Raw genomic sequence first — 27900 nt, 5'->3', positions numbered from 1 at the left:
AGGGAACGTGGCACAGGCCAGCCGACAGTGTGGTTTGGTATCCTGCTCTGCATTTATAATATAATCAAGAAACCAGCATTTACAAAATATGGGAAACTGGATCAACCTGACCTCCAAACACAACTTTGTCTCTAATTGGGAGCAGATGCTAGAAGGGCCATAGAGAACACCACCATTTCCAGCTTCAATGTGGTGCTTCAGGAGAACGGCTTTCAAATGTGAGCTTTCACCCAACCCATTCAGCGTGGATTCTGGGTTTCTTGGCAAAGAATTATCTGCCACAGAAGCTCAGCCTCTCACAGTGGATTGTGGGACGAGTTTATATTACCCATGTTCAGTTCAGATGGCCCACTGGGCAGGGGTCCTGCTCATCCCCAACTTTATCCATGCAGTCAGTGTGTGCCCGGAACTTTGCCAGCACGACCGCGCTGCCGGATATTGCAGGAGAGACTGAGAGTGTCATACCTAATATACAGCTAGTGCTGGCCAACGTGGGGCCGGCTGCCAGACACCTTCCCTGGTGCTCACCGAGACACCCTTCTCCTCCCAACGTTTATTTTTTTAAAAATGTTTTAATATATTTACTTACTGCCATCTTAATTTCCCATAAACACCTCTGGGCAGGTTACTTGTCCTTCGAGACTTGTCATGATCACCCATGGTAGCCATTTTATGGCTGCCCCCATGGTAGTTTCTCAAATTCTAAATGTGCCATAAGCCCAAAAGGTTGCCCCTCCCCGCCATGGGGGAACCCCAAGATTCCCCAGAAGAAAAGCTGTACCACAGGAAAGCCATTTATACCGCTTTAGACCCCTGGCACATCACGCCCAGAACAGACGTCTCTGCCTCCATCCTTGGAGAGCATCTATCCAAAACCCTTTAACCGAAGATGCTAGAGACTGAACCCAAGCTCTTCCACACGCAAAGGCTGCAGGCCCCCACGGAGCTCGGGGCCCTCCCCAGGTCCCAAAAGAGAAAGAAGCCAGGCTCTAGTAAGATTACAGGGGAAATGTGAAAGTATTTACAGTGCCTCCGAAACTGCCAGGAAAAGAAATGCCGGTATTTCAAAGAACAACACACTCATCATGCAGTCGTACTTTGGACTCTGACAGGCACACAGAACGGCCTGCACAAGTGACACTTCAAGGAATACCAGGCCAGAACGTTGACCATGTTCTTTTAATGCTAACCAAATATTTAGGCAGGACTATTTCCAAAGCCACGAACGCAAAATATTCCAGAAGGAGACCAAGAGGCTCGGATAGGCTCGTTCGTCTGGAACTCGGTCACTGCTGGTTTTATAGACCAAGAACCAACACGTGTTTGTTTCCGGCAGCTTCGTTCCCTTTAAAGGCTTCTAATATGCACTGGGAATGTTTTTGTAGCAACCTTAACGCTGCTTCATCTCTTGCAGACCTCTAGATAGTAGGATGGAATTTTTTATCCTGCCTTTTGTGGCAAGTCACCCTTGGACAGAAGCTTTGAGCGGGTGGGATTCACAGAGATCCAGTCTACCAAAAGAAGAGAGAATGGACGTAAGATGCAGAAGCAGCTGAAATTGGAGGAACAGGGCCAACGAACCAGCCATGGGGCTCTGTTGAAAAGGCACACTGGCTGACACAGTCCAACACCCAGGAGGTGGTTCCATCATCCCCGCACCCAGAAACAGGATTTTGAAGATGTCCAGCAGCAGGAGGGTCAGGGTCAGCGCCCAGCAGGGATCATACACTGGTGAACCGCCCACAGCTGTGGATTTTGGCGTGATTAACAACTCACAGGGAATCTCACACGAGAGAGCGTGTGCGGAGATCTCTACCACATTTCCCAACACAAATAAGGATCCTTTCATGAGAAGTCAGCAAGTTCAGTGGAGCTCGTGAAGCACGCTCACAACCTTCCGGCCTTCTTCAGCAATTGCCTGGAAAGGAAGAAGGAAAAATAAGTAAGAGCTGTCTTTATTGAGTATGAGGCAGCCTCCCACCCCACCCCTGGTCTCCTCCAGATGTGCTGCACAACAACACTGGCTTCCTATTTGCTACCAGGCCTGGTCATTGGAGGGCATGGTCCTGGTAGCCCCGCATGGACCAAGGCCCAACTAGAGTCCACCAGGAGAGGAGCCTTCACTGTGGTGGCCCCCTTTCTTTGGAATTCCCTGCCCCTGGAAGTCAGGCAGGTGCCCATACTGTGTTGTTTCTAGTGTCTCCCGAAAACAGCTCTATTCTAGGAAGCCTTCTGTGTCTGATCAGCCACCGTTTTTATTGGCATTCTGTTTTTTAAAAAGGATAATTTTAATAGTGTTTTAATCTCCTCCCCACCCACCCCCAATTTTACTTCTCATGTTCACCGCTCCAGAATCTCTTTTAGTTAAGGAGATGGCCACTGTGACCAGATTGACGATGAATTGAAGGGCAGTTGGAGTCCAATGCACCTGGAGGGCACCAGGTTGGGGGAGGCTAGCACACAGGATTGCCCTGTGCTGTTCAATATCACTTGCTTCCAGGCTCAGTTCAAAGCCCTACTGACCCTGGGGCCAGGAAGGAACGCTGCCTCCCCCAGGAAGATGCTCCCCCCACAGAATTCTTCACCTAAGAGGCCGTTGCTTTCCACCATGTTGCCTTTGGAGGGACACTTGGCAGGCCTTTCCAGCCGTGGCATTTACGCTGTGGGGCCCCCTCTCTAGAGAGGCCTGGTTGGCTGCCTCTTCATAGAATCAAAGAATAGCAGAGTTGGAAGGGGCCTACAAAGCCATCGAGTCCAACCCCTTGCTCAATGCAGGAAGCCACCCTAAAGCATCCCCGACAGATGCTTGTCCAGCTGCCTCTTGAAGGCCTCTTGTGTTGGCCTTTAAGTGGGCTACAAATACACGATTAGTTATTATTTATTGATTGCATTTATATCCCACCTTCCCCCCCCCAAGGAATTCAAGGCAGCATACATAATCCTTCTCTCTATTTTATTCTCACAAAAACAACCCTGTGAGGTAGGTTGGGCTGAGAGTCTGTGACTGGCCCAAAGCCACCCAATAGGTTTCCAAGGCTGAGTGGGGACTAGAACCCGGATCTCCTGACTTCCAGTCCAACACTTTAGCCACTACACCACACTGGCTCTCCCCAAACATCAGTTCCTCCCTACTGTCTCATTCTGTTTTACCTGGCTACATTTTAAAGTTCTGCATTTTTCTGGGGAACATGGGTGGGAGGATACTGTTGCACCCGTGTCCTGCTTGTGGGTTCCCACTCGAAAGCTGCCTGGCCACTGTGTGAATGGAGTGCTGGACTAGATGGGTCCTCGGTCTGATCCAGCCTCAGGGCTCTTCTTCTGTTCTTATTGTCATTGTACTTTTATGGTTATGGGCTGCCTTGGCATACTTTGTGTGCCAAAAGATGAGGACACAGATGCTTTTATACGCTTCGGGCCACCCCGGGCTGGGCCACACTGCCTCCTCCCCCTTGCCATAACATAAATAAAAATAAATCAAATGTGCCCTAACTTTTAGAAATAGAAAACTCACTAAGCCCAGGCTTGTATAAACCGTCACACCCCTACAACACTGTGCTGCGTACAAATTGCTACTGGGTGAGCAAGTAGGAAAGGTCTTGCAAGACGGAAGGCAGCTCGCTTTGCGGGTGGCGACGTTCTCTCCTTTCAGGCTGTTGATGTCCCACAGGTGACTTAGCAGGATACCTATGGGGCTCACAACCTGTGGATGTATTTACAAGACTGCACTAACCTGCCACTCTTCTTTGCGCTTTCGGATCTCCTCCTGCAGATCTTCAATTTTCTTTCGTCCAGTCAGCACAGTTTGGGCCAGCTTGGCGTTCACCTTTTCCTTCTCTTTTAAAGCCTTCTGGAGGAACTTCCGCTGTTTCAGGAGGTACGGCACGACAACACTACGGGCGTCTTCCTCTGGGATTCCGCTGGGGCGCCTGAATTTGGAAACATGGCTGAAGTTAGGAGCAGAGGCAGAGGCAGAGGACGTAGCCCTCTGGTAGTGTGCTGCAGAAGCCCTGGCACAAGGCTGGTGTTGCAGAAGAAACCATATAGTCCATCTGTGACATTTCACAGAGCTCAGGTTTCAACTTTTCATGCAAGTAGTCTTAAGGTTCAATCCCCATCGTTTCCAGCTAAAGGCCCTCCGGCAACAGGGCTACTCTGTCTGAAATGACTTTAGAGGCAATCTCTCAGATGCTGGACATAAACAATGGAGGGGAGAGGAGGCTCCTGCCTCCTGCCCTGCTTCACAGAAGCATCTCAACAGCCCCTGTGAAAAAAGGCACCGGACCAGGCAGCTCTGACACCAAATGAGTCTTTGCATACCAAGCAGGAGTTTCCCGGCCCTTGGCTCCTTCTATAAGCTCATCCAGCGATTGAAAGAGCACCGTGAGATTCCCTTCTTCCTTCAGCTCTCGGATTTCCCCCTGGACAAAGAGAAAAGGCAAAATCTGTAGCTTCACACAACAGGGGAGGGTTGTCGAGGGGATCCCCCTCCATGTCTGCACAGCTGGTGATGGGGGCCACACGTGAACTGCTCCATGCTCCTTGCAATGGATTTCAACTCCACCCCCACCCACCCGATATCCACCCCCAGAATTGTGGCTTTTCCTCCACCCTGAAAGCACACTTGTCATTTACACAATTAGCCATGCTAACCTGAAAAAGCTTGTTACTGTTTTTCCAAAATGACAGCCCTTTCCTATTTCTTGAAAATAAGAACTGCTAATTGCACTGAAAACTACAAGGCTGGATCTTGGGTGTTGTTTCCTTGGCTCTTACCTGAACTGAGCTTTGCAGGTGGGATAGAAACTGATTATAAATACACTTTGTGAGTTCAGGCTGTGATTTGTAGAGATGCTTGTAGCACCTCACAAAATGTTTGTACCTATGGGTAGAGAAAGAATAGTTTTGATTAAATTTTTAAAAAGTCATACACAATCTGGAAAAAGTCACTCCCAAAGAGTCACTTGTGTACAAAGCCCTAAACCACTTGGGACCAGGATACCTGAGAGAACGCCTTCTCCCTTACTGAGAATGTAACTCATGCCTTTCACAAGAAAGACACAGCAGGGCCCACAGAACACTTTCTCAGAGCAGTCTGGGAACCAGCAGCCTGCCATGGATCTGCCACAAAGCACAGCACTCAATGTACTCAAAATGATTATAGAACAAAATTATTCCCCCCCCTCCCCAAGCAAAAGCAGTTTTGTCTTGGAGCTGAGAACCCCAGGTAATTAAGCATGTTGTATAAAAGGTAAGTGGGCATCTAGAGAATTAAATAATTAACAAGTAACAATAGAGGAAACACAAGCAAGTTCACAATGCATTCTAGGTAATAGGCATAAAAAATAGTGGTCAAGTGGTCTTGGATAGTATCCAAAGAGAAAATAATTAAAGCCCTATCACTTGGGTCAAAAAGATAACTGATTAATGAATACCTGTGAGTTAAAAGTGTACACAAAGTTTTCACTGTGTGTAAAGTACACACACCAAAATGCTTGAAATACAGTTGTGCAGAAAACTTACAGATTAAGTTTAATTGGCAAATGTTGAGTAAGGCATTATCTTCTCAGATATATAATTCAAGATTGATCTTACCTAGCCTGAAATGTGTATGCGTAGGTCCAGATTCCCTCCTTTCTAGAAGTCTTACTGCAAGAGAATTCTGGAAAAGAGGGGATCTGGGAATGATATACGCAGATGTGAAAGTCAGAGAGGAAGGATGAGTGGTTTTGGCTTGGGGGGTGACAGGATTTAGCCCACTCTTTCAGCCAGGTGATGGAAGGAGGGGCCATGATGGCATCACAGGGCAGCAAGCAACTCCCAGCCTGACCGGTAGAGAAAAATCAGCAGGCAGGGGCTCCAGCCCACCCCAGCCATGAATGCAGCTGCCCACGTACGTCCCCTCAATTCCTTCTCTCTGCTGCGTCTTATACGCTTCCCCTTTGCCCTCCGTGAGTCGCCACCGGTCTATTGGCATCTTGGAGAGGACTATAGTAAGGGCGGCAGTGGTGGTGAAAATGTGAACAAAAGGAACCCAAAAGGCGACCACCGTAGAAACAAAATAAACCCAATGAATTAAATTGTCATTCAAAAAATTACACACATTTGTTTTTACTAAAATAACTATTTACAATCCAATGCTAATACAAGTCTACAACAATTAACTACCACATCAGTGTAGCATCTCATTACATATCAATAGCATTCAATTGTACTTACCAATCATTTCAAACCAAATTTTAAACAATCATTGCAGAAAATCCGACCCATAGACTACAAACACTTTAATCTAATCACAACAGTATATTAAGACCAAATTTAGTCAACAAGGGTCATGTTATTCCTTGTTTTGAAGTATCTTCTTCAAAAACGTTGGTCTTTGTACTCGCCAACAGGCAGTGGAAAGCTCACGCAATCTCTCTTTATTAAATTTTTCAAGGTGAGACCATCCTCCAGAATTATATCAAAATCAGTAAACCATATTTCGCTTCGTCACATTGTTCTCAGTTTCTCAGCTGAGAAACTTTGGGGGTGGAGGGGGCGCTTGCCTCCCCTTGGCGCCCCTACTGTCGCTCACCAGCAGCCAAAGGTTTCTTGAGAACATCAGAAGAGCCCTGAGGCTGGATCAGGCCGACCAGATGCCCACAGGAAAGCCACAAGCAGGACATGACTGCAACAGCACCCTCCCGCCCATGTTCCCCAGCCACTGGTGCACACGGGTTTCCTGCCTCTGGAGGTAGCACACAGACATCAGGGCTAGCAGCTATGGATGCGGCCTCATAGAATAGCAGAGTTGGAAGGGGCCTACAAGGCCATTGAGTCCAACCCCCTGCTCAATGCAAGAATCCACCTTCAAGCATCCCTGACTGATGGCTGTCCAGCTGCCTCTTGAAGGCCTCTAGTGTGGGACAGCCCACAACCTCCCCAGGTAACTGATTCCATTGTCGTACTGCTCTAACAGTCAAGAAGTTTTTCCTGATGTCCAGCCGGAATCTGGCTTCCTTTAACTTGAGCCCGTTATTCCGTCTTCTGCACTCTGGGTGAATCAGGTAGATTTGGCAGACTTGTGGACCGTTTAAAGGTAAATAGGTTTCATAGCATCATAGACTAGTAGAGTTGGAAGGGGCCTACAAGGCCATCGAGTCCAACCCCCTGCTCAATGCAGGGATCCACCCTAAAGCATCCCTGACAGAGGGTTGTCCAGCTGCCTCTTGAAGGCCTCTAGTGGGGGAGAGCCCACGACCTCCCTAGGTAACTCATTCCATTCTTGTACTGCTCTAACAGTCAGGAAGTTTTTCCTGATGTCCAGCCGGAATCTGGCTTCCTTTAACTTGAGCCCGTTATTCCGTGTCCTGCACTCTGGGAGGATCGAGAAGAGATCCTGGCCCTCCTCTGTGTGACAACCTTTTAAGTCTTTGAAGAGTGCTATCATGTCTCCCCTCCATCTTCTCTTCTCCAGGCTAAACATGCCCAGTTCTTTCAGTCTCTCTTCATAGGGCTTTGTTTCCAGACCCCTGATCATCCTGGCTGCCCTCCTCTGAACACGCTCCAGCTTGTCTGCGTCCTTCTTGAATTGTGGAGCCCAGAACTGGACGCAATACCAGAACTGGACGCCTCCTCCTCCTCCAGGAATTTCTCCAGCTCCCTTTTAAAGCCATCCATATGGGCGTCCATCCATGGCACAGTGACTGGAGCCATGGGGCGACAACGCTCAGCAAAGGCCCCAGACCCCTGGCACGATGCAGGCCTGGCATCGCCCCCTTGCCCAAACTGGCGCCCTGCAGACGCGCTGGACTGCAGCTCCCAGAATTCCATGCGGCTGGCGGGAGCAGCAGCCTTCGCGACGCTCCCCCAGACAGGCAGAAGCAAATCGCGCGAGACCCCTCCCCCAGATCTCGCGAGGCGCCGAGCGCAGAACCTCGCTCCTCCCTCCCACAAACACACACCGGCAACTCTCGCGAGATTTGCCCCCTCCCCTCTCGTGGCCGAGCTCACCCGCCGATTTCCAGCGTCCGTAAGAAGATGTCCACGATATAGTCCAAGATCTGCTCCCGGCCGAGGTTCCCCTGAGGGGCTGGACGGGAAGAGGTGGAGGTGGAGGCGGAGGCGGCGGCCTCCTCCTCATTCACCTCAGCGTGCTCCATCTTCTCAGCAGCCGCCATTTTGGCCCGCCAAAACTACGAATAGGTAGCTCCACCCACCCAAGCCCTCCGCTGCTGCTTATTGGTGGAACCTCCGCGGCCCCGCCCACGTGGTCTGCCACGTGGGTGAAGGGGGAGGGAGCGATAGGGTTTCCGTTCATTGGACGCGACGCTCCCCGAGGGGCGTCCAATCGGAAAGCCTGTTGGGCGCGCGCGCGCCCCCTATTGGCCAGTTTCATACGGCAGCTTGGTTCGGCTCCCGCAAAGCGCCAGGCCTTATTAGAAGGCTGCTGGGAAAACTTCGCATCACGTGCTGTTGTAATGTGACCCTATGGAAAGGAGGACCGGGCTCCTGTGCCTTTAACAGCGGTATAGAAAAGGGAATTTCAGCAGGTGTCACTTGTATGCATACAAATGGTGAAATCCCTTCTTCATCGCAACAGCAACAGTATAGCTAGCCTGGCCAAATACAAAAGAGGGCAGGACTCCTGCAGCTTTAACTGTTGTGATGAAGAGGGAATCTCACCAGGTTCCTCCTGGAATTCCCTTTTCTAGGCAACTGTTAAAGATACAGGAGCCCGTCCTCCTTTCCATAGGGTCACCCTAGTGTTTGTGACTTGATTGCTCTATACAATTGCTATACAATTGCTGAAGGGATCCGGGGCCATAAGATTCAGCCTAGCCCTAGCTTTAGGACTTGCCCTGGTGCAGTATAGAGAAACTGCTGTCAGTTACCAGCAACCCTCTTCCAGAACTCCCACTGTGGGGCATCCCTACCTTATTGAATGTGCTCCGCAGCAATGGGAATCTCTAGGTATGGGGGCCTCTCAAAGCAAAGCGACAGCCAGAGCTCTCTGGTTTCTGAATCCAGACGTCGCACCAAACCCTAGCAAGGCTTCCTGAAGCAAGGTCTGGCATGCTTCTGAACCCTCCTGGCACATCTTCCATGGCAAAACATAATCGCACTGCAGACTTTTCTGCCATTTCAGACAAAATGGCAGAAAAGCACATGGGGTGTGTGTGAGGAATCTGAATGTGCATGACAGAATGTGTCAGCCCAATCCCCCCTCATATAACATCAGGCCTTGGTTTGGCAGTATGACTTCATTGACTAGGTTGCCCTGGTCATATGTACTGCTGTCCTTCCAGGTGAAGAGAGGTGGTGAGTGGGTCTGAAAGCTGGACAGGCAGGCTGTATGCCTTCCAGGTCACTTTGCTCACCAACAGTCCTCTGCCAAAGAATCTCAACTCTCCCAGGATCACAGGTTGAAAGCCACTGGTCTCTAGAGCCACTCAGTCCTGTAGAGCCCAGAGTACAGCACGGTTGTCCCTTGTCTGTACATTATCAGAAAAATAAGATCCACCAGGAAAAGGGTCAAATAAATAATAAAAACTTTAATTACACTTCAAAGACTTCTTACAGTGCAAAATCGAACCTGTTTTAATGTACACAAATACATTCAAACTCTGTATTGAAACAGCAGCAGGCACCGATATCAGAGATCACTTGGAATTTACTCCCATTTAGACAAGACGTGAACAGGCAGATCTTCATTTCATATGGCGGTTGAAGGTTTCCTGTTGGCCCAACTCACTCTGAACCCCCATATTCAAAAGGTGTGTGTTGAAGGTAGACAGTAACGAAAGCTTCCCAAGATCAGTTCAATGGAGCTCCCTATAGATTCTCTTTGTACTAAAGATTAGAAACAAATAATTCAGAGTACCAATGCAGGTTTAAAAAACGTCAAGGCTAGATAAAGAATGGAATGAGATCTCAGCCACTAAGTATCAAAATTTGTACCTGGGACAGCATAAAAGGTATATGGACCTCACCGGGGAGGGGGGGGGGAGGGGAACCACACAACACAGTTATAAACTTGCTCATTTAACCAGCATGAGGGATCAGCGCCCTATATACAACCCACTAATAAGGCTACAGCATTTTCATAAGAGTTTGTGGTATATTGGATGAACTGAAATCAGTAACAAACCATATACAGCAGCTTCTCGGGGAGGGGGGATTAAACCATCCAAACCCACCCCACAAGGAATTGTTATAAGGTTCCTTTGCCATTTTACCTTAGAGAGACGTATTTAAGTAGAAACACTCCGTGTAGGTGTGCTCAGCATATTACCACCTTCAGCAAAAGCATCCATCTACCAAATCCAACGCAGTGCAAAATGAACAATTCTGTGAAACTTGACAATAAGGAGGAATGTGGATCCAACCCAAAAGTCTTTCATTTCAATAGAGAAAGAATTCTTGAGTGCTCTTCTTATAAAGGAAAAGAAAGAACAAGCCAAATAAACAACTTGGCAAAATCAATTTCAGGTACACCGAGACATTTTGCATGGTCAACATTACTTCCAGACAACCCAAAATATGGGCCTGGGTTTTTTTGCCTGCATATTTTGCTAAATATAGAGTAACCGTGTGGTATGAGGATTTGAAGTCATAGATGGAGGGGGAGGGTTTTCTCTATTTTACATAAAACCAACTCCCCACAAACTGCCATCATGTGCCATGCCACTGGCAAATAGGCTGAGCTGGGAGTTGTATCTGGGCTGTATCACTCCAAAATTCTTCCATAAAAAGCACTTCTATGTATATGGTTTGTTGAGGGCGGGGTTGCATGGAAGAACCATCATGTGCGTCTCCCCCAGATCCAAGTTATGCCACCTCACAAGACACTCAGGGTAGAAAACTCTAGGGCAGCCTGACCCAGCTTGATGCCTCCAGATGCACAGGACTGCAACTCCAATAATTCTTCACCTGCATGGGAATGACGGGATCTGCAGTCCAAGACATCTGGAGGGCACCAGGTTGGGGAAGGCTGCAATATGGTGATCGGTCCAAGACTGCTTCCATTCAAGGCCAATTTAGGGCATGTGAAGAGTTTAGTTCAGTGTATTTTATCTCTCCCAGCATCCAGCCCATAAGTGGCATTGAAAAATGTGGGATCTGTCGTTTTTGTTCGGCTTTCCCCAACCTGGTGCCTTCCAGATGTTTTAGACTTCAACTCCCATCACACCCAGTCAGCATGGCCAATGGACAGGAATGCTTGGAGTTGCAGTTCCAAACATCTGGAGGGCATCAGGTTGGGGGGACCCACCCACCTCAGTCTCTGGTGAGGGTGAAGATCTCTACTAGAAGGTTTGGGCTGGCTTGTATCGATGGTTTCCAATGGCCACCCCACGCAGCCCACAGTCTTCTTAGAGGACAACGTTCGAGGATTAGGCCGCCTGTTTAGAGCCTCTCTCTCAATTCCTGATTATGGCACTTGAGTAAACTCTGATCCAGGGTTTTTAAAAAGTTTTCTTGCTTGCTGCAGAGAAGAGATCCAAAGTGCACAGAAGATCACCTCCCCACTACTGGTTTCAAACGCCCCCCACTCCCATGTCATTTTGAAGCAACTGAATTTACTTCCATCATGTTAATACAGCTTCCCCTCCCCATCACAGACTAACATGGCTGCATGAGCATGTGGACAAAGAGGAGCTACGTTTATAAAATGCAGAATCAGCACCGGAGTTGCCATAGGGAGATGATGGCAAGAGGGGAGGGCCAAGTGAGAAGGCGCCCGTCACTGGGGAGGGTCTGGACCATCTGAGACTTCTTACTGTTTCAAGGGCTGAAAGCTCTTAGGTTACGGAACAGGAACACAAACAGTTTTTGTCCAAGGTAGAGCCAGATTTGTCAAAGGACGCAGTCTCAGTCAGCTGCCCTGCTCTGCTCTGCTCCAAATAGAAGAGTTAAGCATCTCCCCACACCAATGACGAGAAGATGCAGAGTTCCCTCCACTGACATCCTTGTCTTACAGATTAACAAAACACTCATTCATTGATTGAGACATTCAGACTTACACAAAGATCAAATGAAGTATTATACAAGACATTTCAGCAAAATTGAACCCTGCCTTTCACATGACGCCCAAGGGGAGAATCATCAGATTTGTGCTTAAAGGGGGAAAACTAGGAGGAAGCAATTTTAGGACAGGGACCCAATTATTCTTTTTACACTCACATTTGCAAAGGCCACAGAATAAAGGGGACGCCCTTCCTAGAGTGGTTTTTAAGCCTCCTCCCAGCAGATATACATACACACAACACAACAATTGTAGACCACAACTGCTGCAGACGAAAAAGGAAATTCCTTTAAAATGACGTCGTACATATCAGAAATAGGGGTGGGATGCTACTGCTTCGATACTGGAAAATTGGCAAGACAGCTTCCAAGGATATATCGAAAGAAAGGGTGGGGGGAAATGTATACATCTTGTCAAGATGTTGACATGTCTCTTACTGTAAAAATAACTCCTGGTGTTTGGAACATTTATCCCGTTTCAGATCTTCAGATTTCAGATGTTTTGGAGTTGGGCTGGTGTGTGTGTGTGTGTGTGTGTGTATATATATATTTTTACAAAGTGCATCTTTTTAAGTGGCATTCACTGCTACAATTGGCAGAGTCTCCAGCAAGGGGTCACACATAAAGTTATTCTCCCACACTCTAGGAATTTGGCAAAATAAACGAGAGAATCAAAATCAGTTTTGGGAAGAAACCATTACTTTGCTTCAACCATTAAGGGGTGGTTTTGTTTTTGTTTTTAATGAAAAGTAAAGGGGGGGGGAGAAAGGAGGGCCAGGAGATGGGCCTGCTTTCACTCACATATGAACGAATTAAGGAGTTCTTACAGTAGGCGTTTCTTTTGCAGAACACTGCAATCAATCCAAAGGAGTGGAGTAGTACTGGGGCAGGAATTTTGGGGACGACGACGACAAGTCGCTTGCATTTAATTCTCCACTAAGAACTGCCTTGTCAGAAAGCTCTCCTGCCCCCGTGCTCACTTTTTGGTGAATTTTCAACCATGCCAATGGTCCAAGAGATTTCACAGAAGTCCGTCTCTCCGCTCCCCAGTTTTGCTACCAGTGCCGCGAGTCCACCAGCTCCGGACGGAGGCTCAGTTTCTTCAGCGTCTCGTACCCCACCACAATGACAATGGTAGAAGGGGTGGCCGAGATGATGCGGGCGGAAAGGCCCTTCGTTAGGCCCCAGGGGCCTTCCTCCGCGATCAGCTGCTTGAAAGTGAGAATGATGGAGCTTTTGCCTTCCACCTGAGGGGACAGAAGGGCGGGCAGGCACTCAGTCAGCGGCTCATGTGGGATAAGGGCCACAAGGACAGAAAACTGTGGATACCCCTGAGATTCTAGCTAAAAATGATAAAATGGCAAGAATCTATGCTAAAGAAACATCAAGTTTCAAAGTCCAAATAAGTTACACAAATGGCAGACATTAGGGTTCATTCGCCTTCTATTGTTTCCACTGCATTTCTATTTTCTGTATATAGTTTTAAGGGCTGGATGGATATATATTGGAAATATATCATACATGGGCAAGTTTAAATCTTAAAGCATATATTATGTAGTTCTAATATATTTACAAGATATATTATGTTTATTGTTTAGAGCTGTGCATAACACACACACACACAATTTGATTTGGAGCTTCAGGATCTGCCCCGATTCGACTCAGTGCTTTGGCCCTGGGCCAACCTGCTTTGGATCTGGAAACCTCGAAGTGGTTCAGCTTTGGTGCTGGGTGCCCACCACGCAGCTGCTCAGTGGGCGCCCGCAAAAGCCGGATGTGAGACCGACCGGGAGTCCATTGGACTCCTCCCTCCCCCTTCCAGCTTGCCCCTTGAATCCACAATCAATCCACAGCCACAGCCCCTGGCCGGCTGCCTGCCCACGGGACTCACCTGAGCTGTCCCAAAGCCACACATTCTCAACGAGAAGATGGGTGTGTGTGAGTCTATGTTTCCTATGTCTAAGGTTACAAACTACAGCAGCCATAAAGGGCCATTTCTGTAGTTTGCAACCTTAGATGTTGGAAAATACAGAGCCCCCATCTTCTTCTTCTTATTATTATTTATTTATATAGCACCATCAATGTACATGGTGCTTCTTCATTAAGGACACACAACTACAGGATGGCTCAGGTAAGTCCCGCGGGCAAGTAGGGGCAGAGGCTTTCCAATTCCTCTGGATCTGGCCTAAGCAGTCTGCTTTGGGCCTGGCCTGATCCACTCCGGACCACCTCAGCCCGATCCGGTGTCGATCCAGATTTGGATCAAAGCAAGCCAAAACAGCCCACTTCAGTTTGGATTAGGGGTTCGCCCCCAAGGCATTGCACAGACCTAATGTTGTTCTAGAGAATTCCCTGAAGAAGGACTTGTATGTGGCCCAAAATGTCTTGGAACAGTTTATCTTTTGGGAGTAAAACTCTCCTTTTGCTCTCTCTCCCCCCACCCCCCATTGCTTTTTGCTCTTTTGGTTAACCAAATTTTTGGTTACCAAGACATTGACCTGTCTCTGGCAGCACGTTGAGCTTGAGGCGTCAGAAATGCAGTGAATGCAGGAAAGCTGCCGTATACTAAGTCCGACAGTCTATCTAAGCCAGAATGATTGACACTGACTGGCAACAGTAGCTTTCCAGGGTTTCTGGCAGGGGTCTTTTCGCTGCCCTACCTGGAGATGCTGAAGGGGGCTGAACCTGGGACCTTCCGCATGCAAAGAAGGAGCTCTGCCAGTGAGCCCCCACGGCCCCTCCAGCGGAACAGCAGGAAACCAAAATGGACCTTTATTTTACTGAACCAGAACAGAACCTTAGCCATTATCTGAAAGGCATGGTTCAATGCGAACTGGAAAAAAAGCAAGTTACCCATACAAAATAAGGGTTCAATCCAATCTATCATAATGAGCACATAAAATAAAACCTGGTGCGTGAACCCAAATCCTGATGGGTGAAGAGGTGGCAAACCTAAGGATTTGCAGTGCACTTACTAGAGGGAGGAAAGCAGGCAGGATGGCACTACTGTGCACTGCAGGGCACCTCTCCCAGGCTGCAGTGCTCAGCCCGTCTCGGAACGCAGTAAATCAAGTCTGAGAGGTGGCAACCACCAATGAATAGTACGGGCCTGTTCAGACAACACGCTAAGCCATGGTTAGGCCACTAACCCCTTTGCAGTAAACAGTTAGTGAGCATGTTTAAGCTGTGGTTATGTAGCATGGTTAGCAACGGTTCACATGACATGCTAAGCTCAAAATGCTTAACCACTGTGTCTTCTGAAGGGTGTCATCTGAATAGGGTCTATGTCTTATATTAAAATTTTCTCATGTGAACTGGAACTGAATATAACCAGGTTGTGCGTGCCAAACAGGTTACTGAAACTTGATTCAGTTACACCTGAATCTGAACTGAACCAAAACATTTAACGGGCTGACTCTAAGAGTATAAAGAGTCTATATATATATATGGTATGAAGCTGCCTTAGGCTGAAGCAGACCACAAGTAAAACTAAGTTCCCAGGCAAGGACAGGCCTTTCCCAACCCTACTACCTGAGATCATTTTAACAAGATGGCAGCGACTGAACCTGGGACTTTCAGTATGCAACGTGTGCTCTATACTGCTGAGCTATGGGTCCTTCCCCACACCAGAAAGGTGGGGGAGAAGAGATGCGAGCGTAAAAGAAAAGGGGCGGTTGGAGATGGGAAACCCGTGCAGGGGCCTGTGCTGGCATCCGTCATGCCTGAGAGTCACATGCCAATCACATCAGCTCCACGCAACCCAACATAGATAAAGGGCCTATGGGCCGGCCTCCAGCTCATGATAGTGTCCTCAAAGTGGAACAAATAGCTCACTCTTGACACAGGCGACACCATCAGCCCAAGGAGGCTCTTACCTGCACACGAGCCCGGATGACATCCATGGGGTTGGTGAGGGTGGAAGCTGTTGCAGCGGCCATTGGCCCAGATATGGCTTGGAGGAGCAGGTGTGGGCAGTCCTTGGGTGTCAAGCTGGAAAGCTGTTCTGGAAACAAGAGCGAGAGGCAGGCGACATATATGCTACCCCGCAGGTGTGCTTTCCCTGCCTCCACGGTCACAGTACAACTGCTAGGGTCAACGCACGGGGGAGGAGGGCTGCCTTCCGGCCTGAGAGCGCCTGCGAGGCGCTATGGGAAACACCACGGACTACACAGATACAGCAGCAGGGTTATTCCTATAGAAGAGCCTGAGCCAACCCAGTGCCCTCCAACTGTGTTCAACTACCTGCCCCAGCAGCTGGGGGCATGGTAGGAGTTGTAGTCCAATACATCTGGAGGGCACTAGGTTGGGCAAGGCCAATCTTCAGGAACAACACGTTTCTCTTTTAAACGGATGCTTCCCCAGGGTTTACAACTGCAGCAAGCAAGAAGCATACAGGAAGAGGCAAGACGGCAAGAACGCCTCCCTCCGCTACTACCTTTCCTTTGGGGGATGGGAGAGGGACGTGCTACTGCCCAATCACCACTATGCCACAATCCCGGACTTCTCCATTGCTTTCTCTGGGCAGCTCCCACTTCCCTGTCGCAGTGGCTGCCCAGAAGTCAGTCAGACTGTATAAGTCTATCGATCAATTAAATCTATGGCTGAGAGTGGTTGAGACACAGAAGATTAGGGCGTTGGTTGGAAAGGGGGAAAGATGAAAAACGGAGAGGAGGAATTGGGCCTCCAAGCTTTTGTTTTAACAGCAGCCCGTGTTAAGCATCCTGGATTAGGGTTGTGGGATGGGTGGGGGGATGCGTCATGAAGTAAAATAAAACTCCCTGCACCACGCGTGGGTGTTTCAGGAGGAATGGAGGGGGAAAGGAGACTTTCCAGACTACCAACATCCCTGCACAGCTATGCAGCAATTAAAACACTCCGCTTTCGGTCTGGCAAACTGTGAGAGTGAGTGGGATGAAGGCAACGTACGCTTGCATGTGTCCGGGGATGGGGGGGAGCACAAGCCCCACCCGCGGCCCCTGAACCACCTCCACACATGCTCTTGGGGGCGAAAGGGCTGCCCATGCATGTCTTCATGGCTGCAGGCCCCTGGCAAAACAGTACCAAGAAAGCCTCTATAAAAATATTAAGCAGAGCTCAGCAAGTGAAACTGCCAAAGGATTTTTTTAAAATGTCCAACTGACCAACTTGAGTGAACAATATAAATATTTTCAATTAGTGCCCAAAAGATAATAAATCTGTGCCTGACAAATACATTTGTGGACAAAGTTACACAATCTGGGCACCACCACTGGTTGCAACAGACATCACCTCAGAGGCTGGGTGGCAACTTGGACCATGGTTTCAGCTGCAGACCTGCAAGGGTTTCTGTCTCACCACCAGTTTCTTCCCCAGGACTACCCCCCACCCTGGCCACAGGTCATCTCCAATTAGCAGCTGATCAAAGGTAAGACCTTTTCCCTGCCCAGCACTGAGAGAGGCTCCCTTTCTTAGTGCTGAGCAGAGAAAATCCCGCCCCCCTCAGCTGATCTGCAAGGATCAATTAGAATCATAGAATAGCAGAGTTGGAAGGGGCCTACAAGGCCATCGAGTCCAACCCCCTGCTCAATGCAGGAATCCACCCTAAAGCATCCCTGACAGATGCTTGTCCAGTTGCCTCTTGAAGGCCTCTAGTGTGGGAGAGCCCACAACCTCCCTAGGTAGCTGATTCCACTGTCGCACTGCTCTAACAGTTAGGAAGTTTTTCCTGATGTCCAGCCGGAATCTGGCTTCCTTTAACTTGAGCCCATTATTCCGTGTCCTGCACTCTGGGAGGATCGAGAAGAGATCCTGGCCCTCCTCTGTGTGACAACCTTTTAAGTATTTGAAGAGTGCTATCATATCTTCCCTCAATCTTCTTTTCTCCAGGCTAAACATGCCCAGTTCTTTCAGTCTCTCTTCATAGGGCTTTGTTTCTAGACCTCTGATCATCCTGGTTGCCCTCCTCTGAACACGCTCCAGCTTGTCTGCGTCCTTCTTGAATTGTGGAGCCCAGAACTGGACGCAATACTCTAGATGAGGCCTAACCAGGGCCGAACAGAGAGGAACCAGTACCTCACGTGATTTGGAAGCTATACTTCTATTAATGCAGCCCAAAATAGCATTTGCATTGAGGAGAGAGGCTGGGAAAGGTGTGTGTGTTTACAGAGTGCTGTGTATGTTCGGGGAAGGGGGGATGAATGGTGTGCGAGATAGTTCAGTGGCCATGACCATTCTGGGCTCTGGCTATGCCCAGTGCTGGAATGCACCCCCAGCTCCCGCCAGAAGTTTTCCGGATGGCAATCTTGCCCTTGGCCCAAAAAGAGGTTCCTCACGCAATGTAACATCTGGGCAGGTGTGAATGGCAGCACACTCTCCTTCAGATACCCTGATCCCACCCAGACTGCTTAGTGCCGGATACACAGAGGGTGAGATTAGATTATTTGACAGTGATGAGCTAGAAGGGGAATCCAGCAGTGGCTGAGATTTCTCTTACCTGCATAAAAGTGGTAGAAGGGCCACCAGGCAGCGCTGTTGGGAATGTAAGTGAGTAGAGAGGCCACATAGCCCCTGTAGAAGCCCCTCAGCCCGTCGGATTTGAAGATCTGTGTGATGATGTCCCGGGTTTGGCCGAAGACGGGAAAGCGCTTGCCTTTGTAGGTCTGCACTTTGAACCGGCCCATGGTCTCGCCCACCCGCTGCATCATCAGGTGCTGGGAGATGACGTCAATGGGTACCGTGATGCTCTGGGCCACCAGGGAGGCTGAGCCGCCGGCCACCAGCGACTTGACCGTGTTGCTGTTGCTGTAGTGCGAGACATACTTGCGGGTGAGCTCGTACGTAGTCACGTAGCACTGGCCAGAGATCAGGGTGAAGGTGTTGACCAAGAAGCCACGGTAGAGCCCGGCCGCCCCCTCTGCCCGCAGGATCTTGACGAACGCATCAAAGGTCCCGTTGTAGAGACTCTTCCCCTTCTGGACCTGCAGCCGTGTCCGGATGAGCGTGAAGGGGTACACGCTGACGCGGATCATCATGGTCATGCAGACGCCAAAGACGTAGAATTTCTTCTTGTCCAGGTGTTCCCACTCGATGATCTGAATGTTGCGCTTGTCCTCCATGGCTGAAGCTTCCTGAAAATGAGGCACAGAGAGCGATTCCTCAGAATCTCGTTTCTCAAAGGAAAAAAGAAGTTTAGTACAGGGCAGGGATGAGCAACATGCGTTCCTCCAAACGTTTTGGCCTACAACTCCCATCAACCCCAGCCAGCATGGCCAATGCTAAGGAATGTTGCAAGCTGTAGGCCAAAATATCTGTAGGGATGCCACCCAATTAAAATAAACTCTAACCAATGAATTGAGTTTAATCTGTTAAGTTGCCATACATTAGCAAACAGCAGGAGTTCTGACAAAGAAAAGTATTTCTTACTTTTTTGGAAGACACACTCACATGTTCCAGCAGACACTCTCTTATAATAGAAGCAGGAATGCCTCCAAGAAGGCACCCAGGGGTGGGGTTAAGTACTTGTATGAAAGAAATCGGCTACTACATCAAGAGCAAATTTTAAACCATACTAACTAATTAATCAATACTACAAACGAGAAGGTTCTTGGAATTGTTGTAGATCACAAGCTGAATACGAGCCAACAGTATGAATTGGCTGCAAAAAAAGCAAATGCTATTTTGGGCTGCATTAATAGAAGTATAGCTTCCAAATTGCATGAGGTATTGGTTCCCCTCTATTCAGCACTAGTTAGGCCTCATCTTGAGTACTGTGTCCAGTCCTGGGCACCACACTTCAAGAAGGATGCAGACAAGCTGGAGGGGGTTCAGAGGGCAACGAGGATGATCAGGGGTCTGGAAACAAAGTCCTATGAGGAGAGACTGAAAGAACTTGGCATGTTTAGCCTTGAGAAGAGAAGGCTGAGGGGAGACATGATAGCACTCTTCAAGTACTTGAAAGGTTGTCAAACAGAGGAGGGCCAGGATCTCTTCTCGATCCTCCCAGAATGCAGGACACGGAATAATGGGCTCAAGTTACAGGAAGCCAGATTCCGGCTGGACATCAGGAAAAACTTCATGACAGATCAGTACGACAATGGAACCAATTGCCTAGGGAGGTTGTGGTTTCTTCCACACTAGAGGCCTTCAAGAGGTAGCTGGACAGCCATCTGTCAGGGATGTTTTAAGGTAGATTCCTGCACTGAGCAGGGGGTTGGACTTGATGGCCTTGTAGGCCCAACTCTACTATTCTATGATTCAGCTAAGCATCACAGCCCTAGTTTCAATACCTTACAATTACACATGTCTGCTCAAATCTTATATAGCTCTCCCTCTGGCTATGGTCCAGAGTGGCACCCACTGATGGGGCATGGACTCAGCTATTTGGCCCTCCCTTTGACCAGCAGAAGTGGGAATTATGCAAAATGAGATAAACAGGCAAATAGACTTAATTTACACAGCTTAAAGAACGTAATTCTATTTAAGCACAGCCCTGCCTGCACAGCTTGCATGACAGCGGCTCAGTTCAGATAACACATTAGTCAACACAGTGTGAAAACTCCACTCAAAGGTTGAGTTTTTAAGGAGGTACTCCACATACATTGTGTGAGTGTGGGCTACTGTGGAGATGAGTAAAAGTCAACACAGCATTTGAGTGACAGTTCCTCCACTTTCTCTCCTCCCCTGGTCCTCCAATGGTATCCCATTGCTGCGAAAACAACAACCCCAGCGGCTCTCCTAGAGCATCCAGAGAACTCTGTAGCCAGTGGGAAAAGTCAACTCAAAGCAATGGAAAACTCCACAGAGCCCACCATACAAAACACAACACAACGGTTGTGCACGAACTCTCCTCTGCACAGTGTGGATCTTCTGCATGGAGTGTTTTCCAAAGAATCTCCACCGTTGCATGGAGTTTTCCCACCAGACAACACGTTTCTCAACGGTGGTATAAAAACTCCACCGTGGCGTTCTAAAACCACCACTGACTAACGTGTTGTCTGAACTGAGCCAGTATGATGCATAGACCATCTCAATCAGATTCTGACCAACATGGTTTCCAATGTTTTGTGCGTGTTTTTGTGTGCGTGTTTTACAAGTGGCAGCAACTTGCTAGGTTGGACAGAAAACTTTACACACATATTGTCCAGATCTGTCCATCTGTGCTTAGCCTTGGCCTCTAAACCATGACTTCAAATCAGGGGCTGGAGATGAGCATTAACCCTAGTTTTGCTGATTCAGCCATCACAGCAAACTATTGTTATAGGTAACCTGGAAACAGAGGGAAGAATTAGAGTGCAAGAGGGGAGGAACATGCAACATGTTCCAATTCTTCTAAACCATTATTTGGAAGATCAGAACATGATGTCTGAACTGAGCTGATGATGGGACAACTATATTAATTCACTTGATATAGAGTTCTGCACTAAAAGAGAGAGAGAGAATGAATTCTGCAACCAGAAAACTTCCACGTTCTGCTGCTTCCATCCCTACCTGGATGGCCAGTTCCACAAGATGGTACCCACTGTTCTGACCGTGGTCATTATGCTATAGAGTTTCACAAAACTTTCCTTTGGCCTATGGTTTTCCTGTTGTACATGTTTTGGCATGATGTCTGAATTGAGACACTCTCAAGCAGCCCAACCTTGGATGAAGGGGTGTCTAAGCAAAAGCTAAATCATACCTTTCACTGAACAGGTAGCGCAGGAGGATTAGTGGGCAATGAAGAGATCCTTTCCCCATTCATGTTGAGTTCCTAGTTATTGCCAGCTTATTCTGCAAAATAAAAGATCGGATTATATTTCATGGTCACCATTGTGGGAGTCTTGGGGGCGGTATCAGAGGGTTAGGGTTAGGGTTACCAGTTGTGGGGAACATGGGTAGGAAGGTGCTGTTGCACCGTGTCCTGCTTGTGGGTCCCTGGTCCACAGGTGGTTGGCCACTGTGTGGACCCTAGGTTCATCTGATGTTCTTATGAGGTGAACAGTGGTGGAAAAAGGAAGAACATGGCCAACAGCATCATTCCCAAAGTTTGACCCACTCTAGATTAAATTCTAACAGCAAAGATCCCCCTTACTTAGCACACCATTTGCCCTTTCAATTGGGAGGGGAAGCAGTATGCTAAGTACTTTGCCTGCCTCACATCACTCCCAAGAGGGGTGGGGGGAGGCACCAGGCAGTTGAAGCATCTGATCGAAGTGGAAGGACTCCATCAGGAGTCTCAGCGGGCTTCGCTCTGCTCTGACTTTTCCTAGCTGGGAAAGCCCTGGCAGAGCCAAACAGACTCCCTGGATGAAGTACTGTCTGGAGGGGTTCTAGCCAGTGTTTCAGCCAGGAACCTGATGGCATTGAGGGGTGGAGCCCTGCCTGTCATGTCACAGGAGGGCCCCTACTCCCTGACATGACTGGGCCCACAGAAGAGTTTGGGGGCAGGTGGACCAGCCCTGGACCTGAAACAGAGCCCCCCCAAATGTCCTAAGCCTTGGCAAAAACAAAACAACCCCCCTCTATTTTAGATTTTGCTTTACAACCCCAAGAACAAGAAGACAGGTTAAGTTCTCAGGAATCGGCAAAAGCAGTCCCATTCTGACATTCAATGCCACATCCCAGTATTTCTAGGACCATTTCAGTTCTATGGCTCTATGCCACCTCTATCCCACAAGTTTCTCCAAGGTTTAAAAAACAGAGGGCTTTCTGTGGATGGGAGGAAGAAGCTTCCTCAAGTCACATTCCTCCTTGAATCTCTTCACATCTCCCCCTTTCCTTGTTCCTTGCCGATGTCACTCATCTAATCAACAGAGAAAATGTGAAAGAAGGGAGAGAAAGCGTAAGAAGCTGGCTCATTCCAAGCCAGTCCAACGCTCCATTTCAGCCCAGTACGACTACTGGCCTGAGTTCCTTCCCAGCCCAAGAACAATGGAGGTGCTGTGACTGAATTTGGGATCTCTTGCATGCCAAGTAGGCACTCTGAACTCCCTTCCCCAAAATGAAACGTTTGCTTGCTCCAACACAGATATGCTCCTGGAGCCATCGTGAATCAGACAACCGGTCCACCTTGCCCAGGATCATCAGGATGTCTCTAAAGCCTCAGCCCTGCTACTCAGGAAAAGCCAGAGGTGCCTGGACCTGAAACATCTGCTTCTCTTGTGGAGCTCTGCTCCTCCCAGGCCTTTTCATTTCAAGGAGAATACAATTTGCTCACCAGCAGCTAAGAGAATATGACTCAAGGTAGATGGTTAACTAACATCTTGTCTCTTAGTATACCAGCTTTGGACAAAAGCCAAGTATACCAGATGACACACAGTCATATAAAAGCATGCAAAATGGCTAGAGCTTGAGAGAGAGAAATAAAGCCGGAGACTCGGGGAAGAAGATTTCCATTTCCGCCACCAGCACCTCCTACACGTATCCCAATATTCAAGCTGAGTCTACACAGGCAGCAGAATGAGGCGGCTGGAGTGGTACGAACTGTTTTACCACTATATGTAAAATTTTAATGAAGTATTTTTATTCTACCCTTCAGCCGAAAGTGGCTCATTAAAACAACAGGAGAGTCCCTGCCCTCAGGCTTAGAACTTAAAAGACATGGCGGAAAAGGGCATGGGAAGGCACCAAGTCTTAAAGGTTCAAAGCCCCACAGCCTGAGTGGAAAACAGTTCAGGGAGAAGAGAAACCAAATGGAGCTGGCCTCTCGGTGAATCGGGCCCTCCTTACCTGCTCCCCCTTCTCAGCTAGGTGGCCTGGAAAATGCTCTCTGAAAATATGAACCAAATCCATCAGGAAGAAAAGTTCTAGCCCAGCCCAGTTTTCTATTTCCAGGTAGTTCCATCCTCCACATTCAAGCCTCATCTTTTCACCACCACCTTCTGCTGCAGGTGAAGATCGGGCTTGAATGCAAGTGAAGTGCTTATTTGCAAGTCTCACTTTTGCAAATAAGTCTTCAAGTCACAAATAGCTCACAATTCTTACCGCCCCACCTGTCCACAAAATGATCAAAAAACCCTTCTCCCACACCTCTTCCTTCCCACCCTATAGGACCCACAGATGTGGCCTTGCTCTTCATTCACAAATTGGCTGGTGGGAGTAACTACATAGTGAAAGTCACTTCCTAGCCTAGAATTTGTCTCTCTGCGTCCCACGAAGTCCACGCCCCACACTTCAGAGTGCTTTTAATCACTGAGAAAGAGTTCTGCTGGATCAGATCAAGGAGGGTCTCCCAACCTAACATCCTCTAACAGTAGCCAGACAGATGGCTTTAGGAAGCCCAGAGCCAGAAGGCAACAAGCTTGTTTATGACCAGCTCTAATCTCTATGTGGGGTTCCAATTAACTATCATGGCCAATGGGTTAGGGTTCTATTGTCCATGAATTAAAGCTACTAAGGGTGCAATCTGTATCCTTTTACCTGGGACTAAGCTCCATTAAACTCAATAGGGCTTACTTCTGAGTAGACATGAACAGGATTGCACTATAAGCCATTTAAGAACATAAGAAGAACTATGCTGGAACAGACCAAGGGTCCACCTACTTCAGCACTCTGTTCACAAAGTGGCCAACCAGGTGTCGGCCAGGAAACCACAGTGAGGACATGAGTGCAACAGCACCCTCCCTCCCATACTCCCCAGCAACTGGTATACATAGGCTTACTCCCTCTGCTACTGGAGGAAGCTCATAGCCCTCAGGACTAGTAGCCATTGACAGCCTTCTCCTCTAAAGACAGTATTCATCATGAAATCCTGTAACAGTAAATTCCATCAGTTAAATATTCTTCTGTCTTTCTTAAATCTTCTGCCCATCAATTTCACTGGGTGACCCCTTTTAATCTTATGAGGGAGAAACATTTACCTCCAAACATTTCCTCCAGAAAGGTGTCCTTGTTTATACAGCTATCTGCTTCCATAGTTTTTAGATAGTGTTTAATTTTATTGGTATTTTTATTGGCTTTGGATGTTTTATTTTTTATATGCTGCTTTGCATTGCTTGTATTAAAATCAGACTTAGAAATGCAATGCATTTCTTTAAAGAGTCATGTTTCCTTTCAGCATTTTTACCAAGGACAAATCTAGAACAAGCTGCAACTCTCTCTGAACGTGCTTCTTTGGCCAATGAAGTTGGGGCTTTTGTGCTCTGGAGGACAGAAAAACACAAGAATAAGAGCTTGGGACATGCCCAGAACTGGACTGAGTGGAAGCTGAACAAGGGTCCACCACACTCAGCACAGCTCTCAAGAGGGACAGTAATAGGTCAAAGAAGCTGGAAAGGCAGCAGACACTTCTAATTTTAATTCTGAACTCATCTCTGCAGAGGCAAAAGGAATTTGTGACAGCCAAGTAGTTTAACATTTTAAAAGTTTTTGTCCAACTTGAGCATTATTCTCCAACTTAATAATACAAAACAGTTTCCTGGTGCTTCTAGTAGCTGGAACCTTTCAGCTATGCACATTTCATCCCCCCCCCCCTTCGCAGTGCAAGGTATAGATTTGATTATACAGAAAAATGAGAAAAGTCTGCTACTCTGAATTCTGGGAGGGAAACCTTAATTATAGTACCATACAACCAAGAACCTCACTGCAAGTCACAAATCAAAATACCACAAGGCAGAAAGATGAAGGAGAAAATAATCATATATATTTCGCAGGGGGCCATAGAGCTGTGACCCTGTGCATTGCTGCACACAGCATTGTGGAAGTTGCATAAACATTATTTTACCTAATCTGTCTGCTCAACATGCCCACTTGTACAGTTCAACAGTAAACAGGAAGAAGGAAGAGGAATTCAGTGGTCTTGGCAGATACTGCCTAGAATCAGGGGAGCTGGTACAAATTTCTCTAGCACTCTTGAATATTTCTGACTGCATTTATTGTCAAACTACACTACAAGGTCGGATTGACTGAGAAAAACATGCAAGCTTGTTTCACGGCTGTGGAAACGTTTGAACCAAGGGTTACAACATCCATGTCTACCCAAAAGCATCACAATCCCCCGCCAAGAATTCATTCCCTCAGATTCAGTCTGGTCCTGAGATCCATCATGCCTAATGCAGGACCCCTGCAACATTTTGTAACCTGCCTACTGCCTTTTTACATGCACACATATGCACGGTATCCTATCCCATGGCAGGCAGCAAAACTAGGAGGTTGACTTGAAACTCTGATGGGCTGTCTTTGGCATGGTTATGTGGGCCTGCTCAACAATCCTATGCATATTTAGACAGAGTGCTGGCTGGGGAATATTGGGTGTTAGAACATAAGGGTCCATCTAGTCCAGCATTCTGTTCACACAGTGGCCAACCAGCTGTTGACCAGAGCCCCACAGGCAGGACACGGTGTAACAGCACCCTCCCCGCTGTGTTCCCCAGCAACTGGTGTATATTCCTTTTATTTGTTCTGAGTCTCCCACCAAGCACCTTCATGGGATGACCCCAGGTTCTAGCATTATGGGAGAGGTTTTTTTCTAATGGTGTACAAAAGTATCTATAGTGAGGAGAACGTGGATAGGGAGACACTTTTCTCTCTCTATCTTAATACTAGAAACCAGAGTCATCCCATAAAGCTGATTAATAGGAGATTCCTAAAATCATAGAATAGTAGAGTTGGAAGGGGCCTCTAAGGCCATCGAGTCCAACCCCCTACTAAATGCAGGGACAGATGAAAGAAGTACTTCTTCATTCAGCGCAGAGTTAACCTATGGAATTCGTTACAAGGCATATGGATGGTCACCAATTTGGGGTTAAGTAAATTCCTGGAGAAGGTTATCAATGGCTACTAGCCCTGATGGCTCTGTGCTACCTCCAATATCCGAGGCAGTAAGCTTATGTGCACCAGTTGCTGGGGAACATGGGTGGGAGGGTGCACCGTGTCCTGCTTGGGAGTCCCTGTTCAACAGCTGTTTGGCCACTGTGTGCTGGACTAGGTGGACCCTTGGTCTGATCCAACACGGCTCCTCTTATGTTATGTCTACATATGCATAGGCACGTGCCCTTTACCTCTTTATTTCCATCAGCTGGGAACCTCGCCTATTAAAGAAGGGAGGCCCAGCTTCTGAGGACGAGAAATGCCCAGATCTGTCACCACGCAGCAGATAAGCAGCCCTGTGGGATTGATGCAAGAGCAGGCACCGAGTTCAAGCAAGGGCTGGGGAAAGTTCACGCGCCGCTCAACCGGCAGCTTCTTCCTTTCTGCTTCGCCCCCCCACCCCACCCCCGAGATCCAGGCTGTTCGCCAAATCCCTCAGCCTTTCCTCCTCCTCAGTCGACCAGCAATACTCTCTAGCGAGGCACAGCCTCGCCCCCTTCACTGCTGGAGCAGGAAAAGGAAGAAGCAGCAGGCGGCTTTCCTGGGGAGCCGTTGAAGCCCGGGCTCATTCGCGTGGGTCGGTGGGTGGGTGTGCAGCTCGCATTGGAAGATCTCCCGATGCCACCTGCGCGTGTTTCCTTCCTTTGCACTTAGTAGGCAGAATTAAAAGGAGTTAAACCAGGACCTGGCTCACCAGCACGGCCCTGTCCAGGGCTCCTGGCCCCTTCGCACGACCTCGCCCCCTGCACGCGCACACAGGTGGGGCAAGGGGCCCAGAGCGACCACCTGCTCGGGGGCACTGGATGAGGCCTTCGCCCCCTCCTTAGTTACCGAGGGGGGGCTTGACCCCTCCCCCTCCCCTCCCCCTCCCCCTCCCCCTCCCCCTCTCATGGCGGCGGTTGGTCGCCCACTGACCTCCTTCGAGGCCCTGAGGCGCCGCTCTCGTTCCGGCCCCAGGCCGCGGCGTCTGCCCCAGCGTGCTCCCCGGGGTCAGTCGACAGGGGGCGGCCGGGGCGGCCCAGCAGGGCCCTCGGTCTCCTTCGCGTCCCCTCACAGCGTCCGAGCGAAGGGGCGGCGGCGGCGCCTCCTGGCCGGCCGCCTGAACCAATCACCGCGCGGCCCTCGAGCCCAGCG

At 48.6% G+C, this 27900-nt stretch overlaps 2 protein-coding genes across 3 annotated transcripts; both read right to left on the bottom strand.

Moving 5' to 3' along the window:
* Positions 1–1161: 1161 nt before the first annotated feature.
* On the bottom strand, positions 1162–8149 carry PMF1 (polyamine modulated factor 1). The gene is made up of 5 exons (XM_063145866.1): positions 7993–8149; positions 4774–4879; positions 4318–4418; positions 3731–3926; positions 1162–1918 (listed from the first exon to the last, which is right to left on the bottom strand). Exons 1-5 carry the CDS (start codon positions 8139–8141, stop codon positions 1865–1867), a joined length of 606 nt encoding a protein of 201 aa, XP_063001936.1. The 5' UTR covers positions 8142–8149; the 3' UTR covers positions 1162–1864.
* Positions 8150–9513: 1364 nt separating this feature from the next.
* Positions 9514–27900, bottom strand: SLC25A44 (solute carrier family 25 member 44). Of its 2 annotated transcripts, none has more exons than XM_063145634.1 (5): positions 27682–27900; positions 21659–21750; positions 18476–19109; positions 15879–16001; positions 9514–13250 (listed from the first exon to the last, which is right to left on the bottom strand). In XM_063145634.1, exons 3-5 carry the CDS (start codon positions 19095–19097, stop codon positions 12955–12957), a joined length of 1041 nt encoding a protein of 346 aa, XP_063001704.1. In that variant the 5' UTR covers positions 19098–19109; positions 21659–21750; positions 27682–27900; the 3' UTR covers positions 9514–12954. The 2 variants fall into 2 exon arrangements, with proteins under 2 accessions (XP_063001704.1, XP_063001705.1); XM_063145635.1 differs by having other exon boundaries at positions 12970–13250; positions 15879–16006; positions 27682–27897.

The sequence above is a fragment of the Elgaria multicarinata genome, chromosome 21, assembly GCF_023053635.1.
Source record: "Elgaria multicarinata webbii isolate HBS135686 ecotype San Diego chromosome 21, rElgMul1.1.pri, whole genome shotgun sequence".
NCBI lineage: Eukaryota > Metazoa > Chordata > Lepidosauria > Squamata > Anguidae > Elgaria > Elgaria multicarinata.
This window is presented reverse-complemented; position numbering and strand designations above follow the sequence as displayed.